Source organism: Nymphalis io, chromosome 8 (genome assembly GCF_905147045.1).
Source record: "Nymphalis io chromosome 8, ilAglIoxx1.1, whole genome shotgun sequence".
NCBI lineage: Eukaryota > Metazoa > Arthropoda > Insecta > Lepidoptera > Nymphalidae > Nymphalis > Nymphalis io.
In genome coordinates this window covers 9357734-9376107 of record NC_065895.1, presented here as the reverse complement: position 1 = coordinate 9376107, position 18374 = coordinate 9357734, and the positions used below count along the sequence as shown (strand labels likewise).

The following is an 18374-nucleotide window of genomic DNA, read 5'->3' as shown; positions in this document are numbered from 1 at the left end:
GTTTAGCTTTGAATATACTAAAGAACCTTTAGTATACTATTAGTATTGACTTTATTTACTTTATTGATACATACAATATGTAGCAGTAGCTGTAAACTGTCATCAATAAATTATGTCACACAAGGAATATGTGGAGATCCGCAATAGTCCATGCATGATGGTTGTATAATTAGAGAAAATGGCTGCACACATTATTACATTACAGATGAAAGTTTCAGTTACTGGAAACCACTCTTAATCTATGGAAGCATATGATTTCATCTACTGATCTATATGAGAAAACACAAAAGTAAATAGATTTCACATATTTTTTGATTAAAACTGTAACTTATTATAACTTTTATTAAAAGCAACAATAATTTGCGACAAATTTTGAAAAGGCGTAAATATGGTACAAAGCTTAGGAGCGTGAAAATCACCACGTATGAGTTAGAAGGAGTGTAATGGCATCAAAGTGATTTATTAATGAATGGTTTAATAGTAGGTAGTTATTATTAAGCCATTCATTAAAAGGATAATAATTGAATCCTTGATGTAGACAAGTATATATGTATATAGTACTATGTAACATGTATAGAACAGATATTATATTTGTATTAAAAGTGAACTGACAAAAGTAATATCGTTTACAATAATCACATTACAATTAGAAAATAGACAAGAGACGATTCTGAACACACTTTTAGGTTGTCATTTGTCAAACGTCATCTTGACATGAAACATTTGTGATTTATTTTTGTGGTGTTTATCGCTTTTGTTTTAATTAATGTAAATTATTTATTGATATTATTTTAAATTGCAGTTTATATCTTGGATCACATATGATGACATCGTTCTTTAGATTCTTGGGATGGTTTAGCCTAGTATCAATCATAACGATTGCTCTACTTGGTTTTGAGCTGTATCTTACTTTGCTTATATTTTTGGTTTCATTTCTATTTGGGTAAGTAATCAAACTAATATTCATGAATAGAAACGTTTGTATATTTGGTTTAGAGTAAATATAGTAGTAAATATATACACTATTAAATATTATATTACATTTACAGTGCTTTGACAATATTGTATTTGAGTTATGACAACAAGAAAGTGTTCTCTGCTGATATTGATTGTTTGGACGATCCTTTGCAACAAACAAGTTTCTCCATACAATCTTCTAAGGTAATTAAGTGAACATTACTGCTACTAATAAATGTAATATATTAGTATCCTTTTTAAAAAATAAACTTTAATGGAATACTAAATGACAATTAATTCAATCACAATTACAACAGATATTTTAATAACTCTTATTTTATTCAAGGTCTTAGAGCTATTCCAGGATGAAAACCCTTTGCCTAAATTTGATAGTCGCATAACAGGAAGTGAAACTGTCGATTCATTTCTAAATGAAATTGTATCGATTATAATTAATGATTATGTAACTCCTTGGTATGAACTCATTACTGATGATCAAGAATTCACGTCACATGGAATAAGAAAGCTTGTGGTGGCTGCTGGAGCAAATGTTTCAAATCGGTAATTCATATCTTAATAATATTTATAAATATAAATGGAAAAATGGTATTGACATTGTTGATAACATATGTTTAAATTCAAGCAAACAATCCAATTATGATAAGTCTCATCTTACAATGTTGTTACATTTTATTTTATTTCAAAGTAATGTAAATATATACAACAAGAAGAGAAACCGACTCAAGTATCAAAGCTGTTTCATTATTAATATTTTTTTAATTTTAAATAATAATGATATATAAGTATATATCATATTTGTAATGGTATTTCAAATTACTAATACTACTACTTTTAATATGTAAATAGACTTACCTGTCCTACCTGTCCCTTTGCGTACCATTTGTTGATTGATTGTCTCCTATAACTCTTATGTTATTTTATGTTGTGCAATAAGTATTAAATAAATAAATGATTTATTTTATGAAGTTTAAAATAAAATATAAAGACAAGTATGAAATATAGTGTTATTGTATAAATAGCTCCTTTAGAAACAAACTTTTGCTTGAGAGTTGAGGACTTGAAGTTGAATAAACCAGTGGAGGAGGAGAGAGGAATTCAACACTTAGCCCACACATATTCTTATCAACATATATAAAAGTATATTTAGTATAAATAGTTATATTTGTTCTGTTATTAGAGTGAAAAGTGTCGATTGGATTCATATGCTGTCTACAAGATTTCCTGAAGAGTTAACACTGCACTTAAAATTATATAAGCAATCGAGAGTAAGGTTGAAACATGTGCAATTGGTAAATGCTAAAGAGGTCAATGGTACCTCAAAGTTAAGCCCCAAAAAACAGGATGAGAAGAAAACTCATAGAAGAAACAAAAGTGAAACTGATTTGTCATGGCCACCAGGTAAAGTAACTGTAAGAGGCTCTTTTAAATTATATATGAAATAAACATCCACTAAATACTCTGACTTAAAACTGTACTTAAAATTTCAATGTGAATCAGCTGATTAGCCTTCGCTGGCGACAGATTAGAATAGACAAAAATAGTGCTTAGCTTTAAAGCAAATCTGTTAATTTTGTAATTAAAATTTATATATTGTTTTCATAAGTATATAATATATAACTGCAGTGTAAACATTATACAATTGGTGTGTACTCTGTTTATAAAAACATACTTTTATGTCAAAAAAAAAATAAGGTTTTGCTAATGGACAGTCCATAAACAATGTTTGCATCATGTAAATAAATAAATTCTGCATCAGTGTATTGTGTATAAAAAAAATTATATATTATATCATATTATTATGAATAATCTTTTATCTGGATTGTTCTAGATACACAAACTTTTGGCAAATCTAAATTCTACAGCAGTTCTGAGAACATAAGTAGCAACAACATAACGGATCTCTTCTTCGATTTGGAATGTATAATGGAAAATAAACAAATATGTCGGGATATATATTGTAGTGATTCCGAGAAAGAAAATGGTAAGATTAGAAAAATAATAACTAGTGTTAACTCACTTAATATTTTATTTGCTTATATAAATTTGTAATCTTATATTGATATTAATTTTAGCGTTGCTCTGTGAGGTATCGGAAGCGATATTATACTTAATTGCACCAGAGGAGGCATGGAAATGTCATGCTTTAAAATTAATTTTAATAGATTTGATATCAGCAATTGTTTTGAGGCCATTAATAAACCTTTTAAGTGATCCTGACAATATAAATAGAACCATTATAAGATCTGTAAGTATCAAGTGGTGTACATTTGATTTAATAAACCGAGCTGTTACAATGGGTTTTGTAAATGATGATTTATCTAATATGACTATCAAGCCACCTCATGTATATTAATGGTAATGAAACATACATGCAAGTTTGTGTCTAATTTGAACGAATGATGCTTGAATGTGTAGAAAATGAACAAATAAGCATTCATTTTGTTGTATATATTAAGCAATTAATAGAAACTTATTACAAATGATGGTTAGCGATCACTTATATTCATGAAATTGGTCATTTATCAGACAAGTAAACTTTTTACTTTTGATATTTGTGTTGTAAACTGGCTAACGAATTTGAAACTTATTACTATTGCCTTAGAAACCAAATTGTTATGATAATTAGTTAATATTATGTTAACAGTGTTGTCGAGATTCCTGTTTGTCTTCGGAATTATTTCTTTTGGTTATAAGATCATGTAGCGATGCTGAAGAGTTGGATGCTACACACGAATTAGTTCAGAAGGATATACAGAAATTGGTAAAGATTAACATTTTGATTCTTATTAATAAAATAGAGTCCTACTAATCTGATTGTCCAGATCCCAAAAAGTCATTAAGTTTCCAAACCTTTTTGTTTTGTTAACCCTGGTAGGGTTAGAAAAAAAAATATTTCGTGGCTCGACCCTGGCCCGTTGTACAAATTTTTTAGTATTATAAATAAAATTTAGATAAATGTTAATGAGACGAAAAAGTGATAAATATTAATTATAAGCATTTTACAACAAATTTTGTTAATTCCGAATTTTTTAAAGAACAACGAAATCCAAAGTTTCGTCAGTTACGATTTAGTTCGGCTTGGCAGGACTCTAAATATTTTATAAAGTTTTTACATAAAGTGATATATAGATTTTTTAATAACAATTATATTACTTTTAAAGCATTCAAAAGACAGTGCCGGAGAATGGGAATTACAAGATCGCCAAAAACTATCATCCTTGCAATATGTGTCTAGAATCATTCAAGCCAGGAGAGCCACACTCGGACCTCAAGAAGGTGAACTCTTTAATATTTTTATCATTTTAGAAACAATTTTATTTCATATATGTATAAAAAAAAAATCGATTATTTCGACCACACAGGGATCATAAATACAAATAAATAGTAAAAAGACAAAAATTACAATAATAAAAATCAGAATTAAATCAAATCAATTCAAATTCACACTAATCAAAACAATCAATCATATTAAATTAGACTAAATCAAATATATTAAATAAAATATAGATTAAATCACATTGAATTAAATTAAATTAAATTAATTATGTTTATATATTTTATTATCGTAGCACAGAAAGTTTGTGGAAAATTTCAGCTCAACAATTTAAATACACAAATATAAACAGTTGAACTTAATATAAGAATGAGGTGCAATGCAAACTGCGTTTATTTGTTTTAACTGCTCATCAGAAAAGTTGATAAAGATAACTTAAATTTTGTAAAGGTGCTTCAAACAACAGCAGTACAGAAAAAATATCTGAGGAAGTAATGAGAACGTTGAAGTTTTTGAGGGCTGTCGCTGCTTGGAAATCGAATGCACAATATTTGCTCGAGATTGAGTTAAATGAAGCAGGTATAAATTTGCATTTAATTTTATATTCAAACAATTAGTAACAGCCTGTGTCCCACTGCTGGGCTAATGGCCTCCTCTCCCTTTTTTTAGGAGAAGGTTTGGAGCTTATTCCACCACGGTGCACCAATGCGGGTTGGTGGAATACACATGTGACAAAATTTCGATGAAATTAGATACATGCAAGTTTCCTCACGATGTTTTCCTTCACCGAAAATCATGAGATGAATTATAAACAGAAATTAAGCACATGCAAATTCAGAGGTGCTTGCCCGGGTTTGAACCCACGTTCATCGGTAATGATTCACGCGCTCTTGCCACTTGGCCATCTCGACATATATAATTTTATATTAATAAATATTGCATTTGTTATTTCGTTTTTTCTACAAATAAAAGTTCTGTCATAGTATCATAATAATAGATTTATGCAGAATTATGCAGACTTTTAGATGGATAACTTAAACAAGTATAGAATACTTAGATCTTAAATCGTGAGTAAATGTTGCTAAATTAATGTCCGTATCTCCTGCTTGCCGGTAAAGGGAAACCGGTATGAGGTATGAAATTTTTCCACTTATTAAACAAAGCCGGGTGGTGGAATTAGCTCCAAGTCTTCGTCGACAGGAGTGAAATCTCTATCCAGCTTTACTTCAAAGTATCGATGGGTCTTTTTTTTTCTCGCTGGAAAAACGCATTTACGCGTTTCCCCCACTCGAGGTGGGGGGTATGTGGGACTCGCCGGCGTTGAAGGCGCCGGAATACCTACTAAAAAATCAGCGGTACCCACTCCGTCTTGTCGATGGGACGTCGGGATCGCTTGCGCATGCTACCGTGACGCACCGACGGTTGGCCCGCTCAAGCGGGCCTCCCTCTATCGATGGGTCTTATAGTAGCTTAAACTTTGGTACCAACCGAATGTGTCCAGACGCGCCGTCCACGTCGAAGGCGGTGCTGGACAACCTGCGCGCGTCGGCGCTGGAGCTGTGCGACGCGCACCTGGCGCCGGCGCGCGCGGCCGTGCTGGGCGCGCCGCCCGCGTGCCACGCCGCCCTCGTGCGCAAGATCACCACCGACGGGGAGGAGTTCTCCGCCAACCCCGTCGTCTGCTTCGACGACATGCAGAAGGCGGTGTGCGATGCCCTGGAGGTCAGATTTGGAACGGAGTTTATATTTCATTTGTGCTCACTTTAAAACCGGCCTAAAAGTACCATCACGTAAAAGTCGAAGGAAAGAATTTTTTGTGTTTGACAGTGAGTTGTGTAGGAAGGAAAGTGGTGGAAAAGAATCACTTATATTAATGTAAAAAGCGAATACTTTAGTTTACGTTAGATAAAAGGCTTTAAGATGATTTTGGGGGAGCTCTTTAAAGTTCAATTTGCTTAGTACTAACATGACAAATTTCTGTACCGATGATTAAAGATAGATAAACTAATATGACTCTAATTCAAATGGTCATTTGTTGATAGCAGGCGACGACGCAATAAGTAACCAATGAGCGTTCAGTATTTATTATATTAGCGTTTCAAAATTGAATGTTAGCAGTGTATAATATATTCTAATGGCACGGGGAGTAAAGATAAACGAACCGTAAATCTACATAACTTTCCAAATTTCTAATAGCTGTGCTTTTTTTATATAGAATAGAAAGGCGGACGAGCATACAGGCCACCTAATGGTAAGTGGTCACCAACGCCCATACACATTGGCATTGAAACAAGTGTTAACCATCGCTTACATCACCAATGCGCCACCAACCTTGGGAACTAAGATGTTATGTCCCTTGTGCCTGTAATTACACTGGCTAACTCACCCTTCAAACCGGATCACAACAATACCAAGTACTGCTGTTTTGCGGTAGAATATCTGATATACAAAACACAGGTACGGTCTTGCGTGGAATATTGCTCGCACCTTTGGGATGGCTCCGCTAAGTACCTACTTGAGGCCTTGGACCGGTTGCAGCGACGTGCCGTACGCATTATTGGCGACGTAAAGGTCACAAACACCCTTGAACCTTTACAATTGCGTCGTGAGATAGCAGCACTGAGCGCTTTCTATCGACTGTATCACGGCGAGTGCTCTGAGGAATTATTCTCTCTAATTCCTGCTCCCCCCTTCCTTCTTAAGTCCACGCGAGCTGGTTCTCGATGTCACCGCCTAACTGTGACATCAATTCCATCGCGAACAAAGAAATTTGGCAACTCCTTTCTTTGTCGCACTTCCAAAAAATGGAATTCCTTACCAGCTCACGTGTTCCCCTCCTCTTACAACCCGGGTTCCTTCAAACGAGGCGTGAAGAGGCATCTTGCGAGCCGGCAAGGCGAAGGCGGCTAGTGCAGAACGTTTTTCCCGTCTGTACTGGCCGTCGTCGCGTTTGGACTCTACTACCACTTACCATCAGGTGGAGTAGAGTCATTTGCCCTCCCGGCAAATATAAAAAAAAAAAAAAAAGAGTGGGTGGTACCTACCCAAACGAGCTTCCACAAAGCTCTACCACCAGTAAATATTATGGGACTACAAAGAGTTCCTGATTAATTTATCTTTATTTATAATACAACTTCGACTACTGCTTCCACTAAAATACTTATATTCACTTTAATTTTACTTCCGATGTTCTGATAACAAATTTCCCGATGTTTGAACGTCGTACACGAATCTATAATTGTATATCAGAGGAAATATATAATAATAAAATAAATTACTTTTAATCAATGATGTCATGTGATTTGATTCTGAGTATTTCTTTCATAGGACGATCCGTCTTGGCAAGCGGATTTTATGTTGGACAGTGACAGAGATATTCCAGAAAAAATTAATAGGTAATATTAATATAAAATGAAAATAAAAATAAAATGAGTTTTTATAGAAGTTTTTAAAACTAAAAATATATAACTCTAACGTCTTTTCAGTGATTTCGGTCGAGAGAACAAATTGGATAATCAAAGATATGGCGGTGAGTTGGATTTCTTAACAGAATTTTATTTAAGCAAGAAAAGTTATAAATTACTCGTAATAGGTTATAAGTTTTTTTTTTAAAAAGTAAGAATGATTTTTTTTTTAATTATTTTACCGTGATTTATATTATGAATGTTATCAACAGACAAGTGCAAGAGAATAATGAAGACATGTCTCAGCCAGTTGCCAAAATTATTTAGCAAAACGAAGTATAAATATAATTTTTCAAACAAGTCCTCAACCTTTCCCCGCTCCTTGACCCGAAGAGTTCCAAGTAACAGGAATCATACGATACCCAAATGTACTTGTGGGTAGCAGTTCTATATATTAGTAAAACAGCTAGATTTTAACCTTTTGTTCTTCTGCACGGTATCGAGCGTGCTCGTTCAATGTTTGCACGAAAACAAACGACAGTCGACACGAAATTACACTATTTTGAATTTATTTTCTGTAGGACTACTTTCGTAGATACTAATAATAGTTTATTTTTTTTGTTTTTAAAAGTGGCCTTCTATACATTTATTAAATGGTTAATGGTTTATACAATTTATTTATATTTAAGCAAAAAATTTATATTAATTTATATTTAAGAAAGTATAATTTACTGAATACGTTATAATTTTGAAATGTATGGACGGCCTAAGGGTTATGGTCGTGTTTTAATGCATTCGCGATTGCCTCAGGTGATTCAGTTCCACCAGCTACGGGAGCGAGACATAATCGATCACGGTCGGATATTGTAGGCAGCTTCGCGCAGAGAATGATCAACGAGTGTGCGGGTAAGGAATGAACAATATCGAATTATAATGTTTTTTTTTTAATTATTTTAACTTTAAGCCGAGATGGCCTAGTGGTGAGAACGCGTGAATCTTAACCGATGATCGTAGGTTCAAACCCGGGCAAGCACCACTGAATGTTTATGTGCTTAATTTGTGTTTATAATTCATCTCGTGCTTGACGGTGAAGGAAAACATCGTGAGGAAACCTTCTACCAATCCGCATTGGAGCAGCGTGGTGGAATAAGCTCCAAACCTTTTCCTCAAAAGGGAGAGGAGGCCTTAGCCCAGCAGTGGGAAATTAACAAGCTGTTACTGAATTTTAAGGCAAATGGGCAAAGGAGCCGGACACGCAAGTTAATACTGCCAACATCAATTAAACGGTGTTACATTCCCATGTTTTGGAAAACGTGTAAAACTTTTTGTCCTGTTTATATTCATGTGTCGTCATCATCAGACCCAAGATCAACTGCAGGATTTATTCGAATGTGGACAAAAATTTAGCTGTTTGATCAGTCGTAATTGCCGCGAAGTTGTACCGTGTTCAAAATTTATATATTATAATCTTTTATATGGTTTTGTAATAATTATATCTTTATTATTTTATTGCTATGAATAATTTAATATTTTTTAGCTTAGTTTGGTATAGTTAGGAAAATACGGTGTCTTTTATTTATTAGAAGAATAGAAAGAATAAAAAATGTTATACAAACCGTGTACATTGTCTTTACGAGCTTTTTTTTCTAGGTCCGTCGAATCTAAAGTCGACAAACACAAGCAATCTTTCATTATCGCATTCGGCAATAAGTCAAAGTGCAAAAAATATGATGTCGCCGTTGTCCGCTTGTATTATTGAAACAGGTAATATATATATATATATATATAAATGTAATACTCTAATTTTTAAATTTAGAACAACATTTACATTAATTTGAACCGAGATGGCCCAGTGGTAAGAACGCGTGAATCTTAACCGATGATCGTGGGTTCAAACCCGGGCAAGCACCACTAAATTTTCATGTGCTTAATTTGTGATTATAATTCATCTCATGCTTTACGGTGAAGAAAAACATCGGGAGGAAACCTGCATGTGTCTAATTTCACTGAAATTCTGCCACATGTGTATTCCACCGACCCGCATTGGAGCAGCGTGGTGGAATAAGCTCCAAACCTTCTCCTCAAAAAGAGGAGAAGAGGCCTTTAGCCCAGTAGTGGGACATTCACAGACTGTTAGGGTTACATTAGTTTTATTGCATTTCAGCTCTCGTTCAAGATAAAGGTAGAACATTTGGGATATACGCGATTGCAGTTACTCGAGCGTCCGATAATGAAGTATGGCACATATACCGACGATACAGCGACTTTTATGACTTACACGCTTCTATAAAAGAGAAGGTTCTATTTTAATGTCAATATTGATTGATTGATATAATTATACGTTTTCAAAGCGTCAATTCACTTTTGCAGCAAAATTTTATCGATTGTTTATCAATATATATTAAATAATTTTGTTGGCACAGAAGCTAATTAGATCAAGTCCAAAAAATTACAGAAATTGCGAAAATTATTGTTTTTTTTGTGTTAATAATTATAAACAGTATTTAATAACTACAATTTTCAAAATACAGATAATATAAATAAAAAATGACTTAACTAGTTAACAGCGTTGGATCTCCTTGATTACATTTTTGTAGAAGAAATTTAAACAAAACAAAACGAACTTGTTTTAATGTTCACATTAACTTATTTTACAGTGGCCGGAACTAGCCCATCTACCGTTTCCGGCTAAGAAGACGTTTCAGAATACATCTCGAAGTGTTCTAGAGAACCGGAAACGTATGCTTAACAGCTACTTACAGAGTTTAACGAGTATTTCGAGGGACGCCAGGTATATGGCGCTTCTATCGTCGCAATATTTGGGGGGTTTCCTTAGTCCGGAGATACAGACAGAGAGACATGGTAATTCGGTAAGATAAACATACATGACGTGATGTAATCATTTTTTGATTTTACTCGATTACGTCGGGATCGAGAGGTATAAAGTAGATTTTCGAATTAAAATGTGATTGTTGGTTATAGCTTATATATATGTGTGGTTTTTATTTGAATCCATATGATATATAAATATATGGTTTGCTTAAAAAATCTTGAATACCTTTTAAAAATTGCTAACCTAATTGATCTTCGCCCATAGACACTGCAAGAAGTTCTTGGTATCAATGTGCAACCCCTGTGCATGTAGTAATAATAGTCGAAATAATTTGTAAAAGTCTATTAAATATAAATCAAATAAAAGTCATAAACAATATATTTCCCTACAATAAGGTCCTTATATATATATTTTTCTGTAAGCGAAACCATAATATTTAAGATGGCGGCTAACTATGACACACTTGAATATATATTTTAAACGTAAATTAAATTATTGCATTTTATTCGTGTGTAAATACATTTCTTAATAATAATTTGAATTGTAAAATAATTCGATATTTTTTTCAGATCGATGCCCTTGTAGTGAATTCAATAAAGGCTGGTATGAGAACTTTAAAGAGTATGCCTGATCAATTTGCTAATACCGTGGACGGTGTAATGGATGGTAAGAACATTTATATTTAATGGAATTTTCAAGACGTTTCCCGCGAAAAAAACGCATATGAAAATAAGATGCTACTGTTGACACGATGATTGAACGATGTTGAATCTTCTTACGAATGTTAATTTACTTTTGAGTGAATCTCTTTCACCAAAACGGTTTGTAAAAAAGTAAAGTAACAGCCTGTGAATGTCCCACTGCTGGGCTAAGGCCTCCTCTCCCTTTTTGAGGAGAAGGTATGGAGCTTATTCCACCACGCTGCTCCAATGCGGGTTGGTGGAAAACACATGTGGCAGAATTTCAGTGAAATTAGACACATGCAGGTTTCCGCACGATGTTTTCCTTCACCGTATAGCACGAGATGAATTATAATCACAAATTAAGCATATGAAAATTCAGAGGTGCTTGCCCGGGTTTGAACCCACGTTCATCGGTAAAGATTCACGCGTTCTTACCACTGGGCCATCTCGGCTTTGTGTTTAACTATTCACACTCTATACATGTTTATTAGGTCGTTAAGATATAATTTATCACGACGCCGAATCTCATTTATATACTGACAGAGTCACAGAGTCATATATACGTACAATAGTTTGACTCTGCAACATTTGTCACTTTTTTTAAATATACCGTTATGGCTTTTTTGTCGTATGAGTATAGTACATACGTTACAATCTATCGAAATAGACAAAGACAAAATCTTCTACTCTGTTTTTCCAACCGCTTTTTTTTTGCTTGGTTACCTACCAGAAATAGAAATAAAAGTGGAAATAATGTTCGAAACATGAATATTCATAATGATGTTTTTCTTTCAAATTTTTATTAAAATGATTATAGCGAATTTCGTTCGCTGAGCGATCATTGGTACATTTAATGTACTTATTTATGATTTCTCGTGTACAGGCATATCAAAAGTTTTTCAAGGGAAAAGTGGCGAAAACTATGACGATTTAAGATCTGCGAACTCGAATGATGTGCAAGATCAAGTAAGTTGATTGTAAACGGAATTATATGTCATTATATTTATGTTATAGGTGAATAACTTAGTGAATGGAAATTGAGTGTGTTATATTTTTCTTTGCCACCCATATGGTTGCGGAAAATCAACACCAGCAAAAGCATTGAAGTTTCCAACAATTCTTCTCAACTTTCTTAGATGAGGATTTGTAGATTATCTGCTAAAGTCTTTATAGTAACAGCCTGTGATGTCCCACTGCTGGGTTAAGGCCTCCTCTCCCTTTTGAGGAGAAGGTATGGAGCTTATTCCACCACGCTGCTCCAATGTGAGTTGGATCATCGGTTAAGATTCACGCGTTCTTACCACTGGGCCATCTCGGTACTCGGTAAAGTCTTTATGTAAAAACCCTAATTTCTCAATCGTTATTTTTACTAAGTATAAACTTAAGGGTTTTTTTAGGATGGTGATGAAAGTGTTCCTTTACGATTGTTGGAAGAAGTTTTGGGTATCCGGGGTTTGTGGCTGCGACGGCGTCTTCTAGCGCCACTGAGGACTATCATTGCGGATCGAGTTAATAGGTATGTTAATTTGTATTTACTTTTTTTTTTAATTGCCTTATGTAACTTTGTAGCTTAAGTCCCCTACCGCTGGTTTCTCTCCTATTGATCAATTTCAAGGTTTGGAGCTTAATGCGTCATGCTGTTCAAATAAAAGTTGGTGGATACACAAGTGGCCGAATTACACCCGACACATACAGATTTTCTCAGCATTTATTCTTTATCCGCCGAGCGTCAGATGAACTACAAACGAATATTAAATTTATTAAAATTAAGCTTGCATATGTGAATCGAGAAATTTCGGCTAAGATTCATATCTCGGTCCAATATTTAATTTTTTCCAAATATATTAACGCCAATTTGTTTCCGATTTGTTGCGCACGTATCCACTTATGTGTATGCATTAATCATTGGAGGATTTTTAATAGATTGAGTCATAGTGATATTCTTCACCGTGGGTTAACTTAGAGGATACTTGTTTATAGCAGAAAATGAAGGATTTCCGACAAATAGTTAATGCATATTAGTCTTTTAATCATTAACATTTACAGCATGGTCTTATATTATCGAAATAAGTAATTATAATATAATAATATCCGGGGACATTTTTCACACACGGCCATCTGATCCCAAATTAAGTAACTGATATACTATTTTTCTTTTGTAAATACATACTTATATAGATAATAACACCCAGACTCAGGACAAACAGAAATTTTCATGCACACAAATATCTGTCCTGGGTGGGAATCGAACCCACAATTCGGCGTGAAAGGCAAGCATCCACTCAGATATATTGGAAAAACAATTATTTATATTTGCTTTTTGTTTTCAGGAAAGTTCTAGAATTTGTATCATCATTGACGTCTCCACGGAACGTGGTTCAGTATTTGAAAACGTTTAAGTAAGTAAATTGATTACTACGTTATTTTTAATTAATGAATGAAAAATTATCACATTGTTATTTTTTTAGACAATGGCTGACTAATCGAGACAACCCAAGTGCGGTATCAAGAGATACCGCTACAAAGGCGAGGACGAGGGTAGCTGCTAAAATTGCTTTATTGTCTGCAGCTTCAGGTAAGAAAGAATAGACTTTTATTTAATTACAAAAAGGTATCTATGTAAAGCTCATAATTACGAATTAAAATATAAAGTTTCACTAAGTATCTCACACATTGCATTAAGCTGCAGCAATCTTTATAGGTTTAAAAACCTATAAAGATTATATATCGGTATTTCAAAAAAGGTAAAATAAAAACCTATTAATGCCCCACCGTTGGGCTAAGGCGTCCTCTCCTGTTGCGGAGGTGTCTAGTTTATTCCACTTCGCTGCTTCAATATTGTTTGTTAATTACACATGTGGCAGATTGTTGAATACGTCATGCAGGATTCCTTACGGTGTTTCCTTTTCCGAGCACGAAATGAATTAAAAACACATAAAAATTCAGTCGTGCTTGCATGGCCTTGAACCCGCAATCATAGATTAAGATTCATGTGTTGTGTTGTTGTGCACGTAAATAATTCATATCTCATACTTTTTTCTTTTTTTTTTTTTTTTGGCTTGTAAATTGGACAGTCACTTCTGGGAACACTGGAATGGTGTACATGTGAAGCGGGTCTAATTCTAGGATTAAGTACTAACACAGTTTAAGCATTCGTTACTAATCTATTTAATTTTAATTATTTATTTTAATTTATTTGTTATTATTTTTTAATTTTATTTGAATTTAATGTTAATTTTAATTTAATATGGATTGTTTAATCTGAAATAAAGTATTATTATTATTTAAAAAGAAAATTCGTTCACAGACAATAAAGTTTAAGTAGAAAAAATAATTTCGTTAATTCAATGAAAATTTTGAATATAGAATTTTGAGGTCAAACCATGGTTGAGTTACGCGATTCTTAATTTGGCGTATGGCCAAATGTATCGGGCTTTATCAATGCGATACGCGGGACACGGTATTGTGCGGTTGATACTAATTTACTATGTTTTTAAAATATTGGCTACGATAATGGTATTTGTTGAAAATACTTTTGTAAATGTCGTATTTATAATATCTTGTCAATTAACTTAATTGAGTACGGATATTTATTTCGTGTTTGATTTTTTGGCTTGTTTTAATTATATGAAAAGATGATTGAGATACTTTTGCTTTAAGCTATTTATTGTTTCGAAAGAATTAAAATATTCACTTATACGTAACTTATAGACTAACTTAATTATTTACGCGCGTATAAAATTAAACTAAGCGTACCTATTACAATATTATTACATTTACTGTTTTAAAATATAATACAGTATATGATGTTTGTTTAAAATTATATGGTAAATAATAAAATTGTTAGAAACAAATAGTATTTTTAGAGGATTTATTGTTTATTTTTACGAACACCGTTTGGCATGAGAACCACAAGTCTGGCAAGGCCACAATCGGCGCTATATAACAATTATGACATCTTAAAATCAAAGCTTAGATTCCATATAAAGTAAACATCGACGAATTGCTTTTTACTATCAGTAACAGCCTGTTAATGTCCCACTGCTGGGCTAAGGCCTCCTCTCCGTTTTTGGGGAGAAGGTTTGGAGCTTATTCCACCACGCTGCTCCAATGCGGGTTGGTAGAATACACATGTGGCAGAATTTCAATGAAATTAGACACACGCAGGTTTCCTCACGATGTTTTCCTTCACCGAAAATCATGAGATGAATTATAATCATAAATTAAGCACATGAAAATTCAGTGGTGCTTGCCCGGGTTTGAACCCACAATCATCGGATAAGATTCACGCGTTCTAACCACTAGGCCATCTCGGCTTTTTACTATGTAATTGTGAATAACCTGTTGTCAAAGACTAGACAACTGCCTAGAACGTATTTTAGGCCTAACAAATGTGCCACCTGATGGTATATGGTCACCACCAACCTTAGAAATTTTATGTCTCTTGGGCCTGAAATTACAATAGCTCACACACCCTACAAACCGGAATACAACAATACTAAGTATGGCTTATTGTAGTAACTACCCAGATCAGCTTGCACAAAGACCTACCTTTTTTTACGCAGTGGAAACCTTCAGAAAGGTACCCAGCTCCCATGGGGGGGGGTGGTAACAGGGTTATGTGGGATTCACAAAGACCTACCAATACCAACCAGCACCAAGTAAACATAAGTGTCATAGTGTCATAGGATGGAAATTCGATGCAACTGGAGAGAGATAGCATGATTTAAGTCGAAGGACCAACAAAGACAAGTAGGCTTTACGGGCATTCTAACTCGGGGATGTTAGGCGTATTTTTTTTTTCCCGATCCGGATTTGAACCTCGAGATCAGCAGCAGTACATGCCGTACCAGATCAAAAAGGTAGATATCCGCACCGCACCATATCGTGTAATGAATAAATTAAATACTGTTTCAGATGATCTCAGACACATAGTGGGGACCGACGCTGCTCGGAGAGGTCTCCTTACAGTTTTTGATATGTTCCAAACTCAAGAGATAAATAAACGACTACTCTTCGTTTTACTTGAAGGTATTACATGATTATATTGTAAAAAAATTAATAATAATTATTCACACACGGCCATCTGATCGGAAATGTAGCAGAGCTTGTGCTATGGAAACCAAACAACTGATATACTACATATACTACTTTTCTTTTGTAAATACATACTTATATAGATAATTACATCCAGACTCAGCACAAACAGACATGTTCATGCACACAAATGTCTGTCCTGGGTGGGAATCGAACCCGTGAAAGCGTGAATGGCAAGTATCTACCAACCACGCCAACCGGCTGTAATATATTACAATTTGGATATACTGGAAATAATTCAGCGTATTCTACATAATTATTTTATTGAAACCACCTCATGCCGATACGAATCACCTCTTGCTCGATATCTATCAACGAATAATTACATCTTACGTTGTTACAGTGACATTATGCAATTTGTTTCCGGACAACAATGTACAGGAGATGTTCAAGAAATTATACTCGCACTCACCCCGAGTGGCGATAGTGAAGAAATCTGTTAATACATAACATATAATATATTATTAATAATTTAGATAATTGTCAATTCATTAAAAAATTTGATCAATTTTACAAGTCAAATGTGTTCTGGTAGGTACTTACCTGTGTAGTATTATTTTTATAAGTTTATTATAACAGCATGAAGATATCCTTAAAGGATTGTCATATATATGTGGAAAATATAGACACGCAATTTTAAAGCTTAACGCTTTTGAAACAGAGCATATGTTAGCTTGGTAAATTATATAATATGAACATTTTGATTTTTAGGTAGTTCAATATTGAAATACTAGTTGTGATATTTTGTACCTAAATAGATTTTTTATATATCTTGTGTGCTATATCATTAATTAATTCACAGTCCAGTTTATCTCGAGTGGGTGCCACGCCCACATGACTTTGGTTTGTGAAACGAGCGAATCATCAAAGCCAAAAATCGTGTCGTATTTTTAAAATGTTGGCATTGTTGAAAAATTAAAGCAATTTATATTATAATACTTTTGGCTGCTAATAATTTACTAATGATATTCGGTAATTAAATTATATATTTACTCAATTAATATTGGATTAAATTAAGATGGCGATGAAATTGTTATATGCCATTAATTGTAAAGGAAAGACACTAGTAAACAATATTCTTTCAAGTTTTATTTATGTTTAAAAAGTCTTTTTATTTTTAATTTATATGTTAAATTAATCTAATTCAATTAATAAACGATACTGGTTAATTATCTGTGGACAAGACTTCATATAAATTTTCTCAAAAAAGAGGTCTGGTTATTTTTCAGTACAGTATACTAAAATATATAAATATATATATGGAAAAATTAAATCTGATATATTGAAGTAAAAAAAGCAATAACAAGTATTTTTGTACGAGTGCCATTAATGATTAAAAATTAAGTTTTTAATTATATTTGGTTGCAGACAAATATTTGATATTTATTAAAATTAGTACAGTGATAAATGGTATTCTTGTTTCTTTGATACACAATTTAGTGTATTTTTTTATACAGTATTGCCAGCGTATTTAAAAATTTGGCAGTATAAGTTAAAAAGTCACTTTATTAGAGATTTTTGTTTCGAATTTAAAACGATTTAACAGTTTAGTTTTCATTGATAATAAGAAATTTTGTAATCTTTCTACAGGTTGTATTTATTAGGAGTTATTCTTTACTCAGAATTTACTTAGGTTTAATATTGTAAAATTAGAAATTCTAAAGGGTTTCAATAGAATATAAATATCCGTTGTTAACTAAAATAGTAGATAATTTATTACATTCCAATTGAGATTGACGATATTTATTGTGCTAAGAGTTTAATTTATAATAAAATTAAACTAAATTAAATCTTTTTTATTTTTATTCCCTTATCCTTTTTAAATATTTATAATATAAGTTTGTTTCAAATATATATGTATTTTAAATCATTTGATAGAAACAGATATATTTTTTCTTGTTTATATGTATGAATAGCGGAAGACAAATGGCCAGTTGAGTGGCTTGGCGTACAATAATATTATTTTTATAATATATTAAGGGATTTATAGATCGCTCAGAGGAATGAACTGTCCGCTTGAAAAAAATTAATAAGTAATGTTAGAGTATATAAAAATCCCGATGGGTTTCTTTCGCCGGTTCTTCTCGGGTGTGAGTTGTTTCTTT

General features: G+C 33.2%; 1 protein-coding gene across 1 annotated transcript; it reads left to right on the top strand.

Moving 5' to 3' along the window:
• The first annotated feature begins 739 nt into the window (after positions 1–739).
• Positions 740–18017, top strand: LOC126769957 (sorting nexin-13-like). The gene is made up of 23 exons (XM_050488993.1): positions 740–943; positions 1050–1161; positions 1304–1518; positions 2156–2376; positions 2807–2959; positions 3051–3223; positions 3623–3739; positions 4140–4254; positions 4703–4831; positions 5754–5974; positions 7580–7647; positions 7738–7781; positions 8467–8562; positions 9307–9420; positions 9821–9954; positions 10314–10526; positions 11059–11155; positions 12056–12138; positions 12570–12688; positions 13503–13571; positions 13641–13747; positions 16090–16203; positions 16613–18017. Exons 1-23 carry the CDS (start codon positions 822–824, stop codon positions 16717–16719), a joined length of 2943 nt encoding a protein of 980 aa, XP_050344950.1. The 5' UTR covers positions 740–821; the 3' UTR covers positions 16720–18017.
• Positions 18018–18374: the final 357 nt, after the last annotated feature.

What these genes read in the sequence shown, in the direction of transcription:
- LOC126769957 (XM_050488993.1), top strand. Translation starts at nt 822, where the DNA reads ATGATGACATCGTTCTTTAGATTCTTGGGATGGTTTAGCCTAGTATCA. An exon ending in AGAAGGATATACAGAAATTG is followed by an intron (nt 3,740 to 4,139) that starts GTAAAGATTAAC and finishes TTACTTTTAAAG; the next exon opens with CATTCAAAAGACAGTGCCGG. An exon ending in ACGCTTCTATAAAAGAGAAG is followed by an intron (nt 9,955 to 10,313) that starts GTTCTATTTTAA and finishes CTTATTTTACAG; the next exon opens with TGGCCGGAACTAGCCCATCT.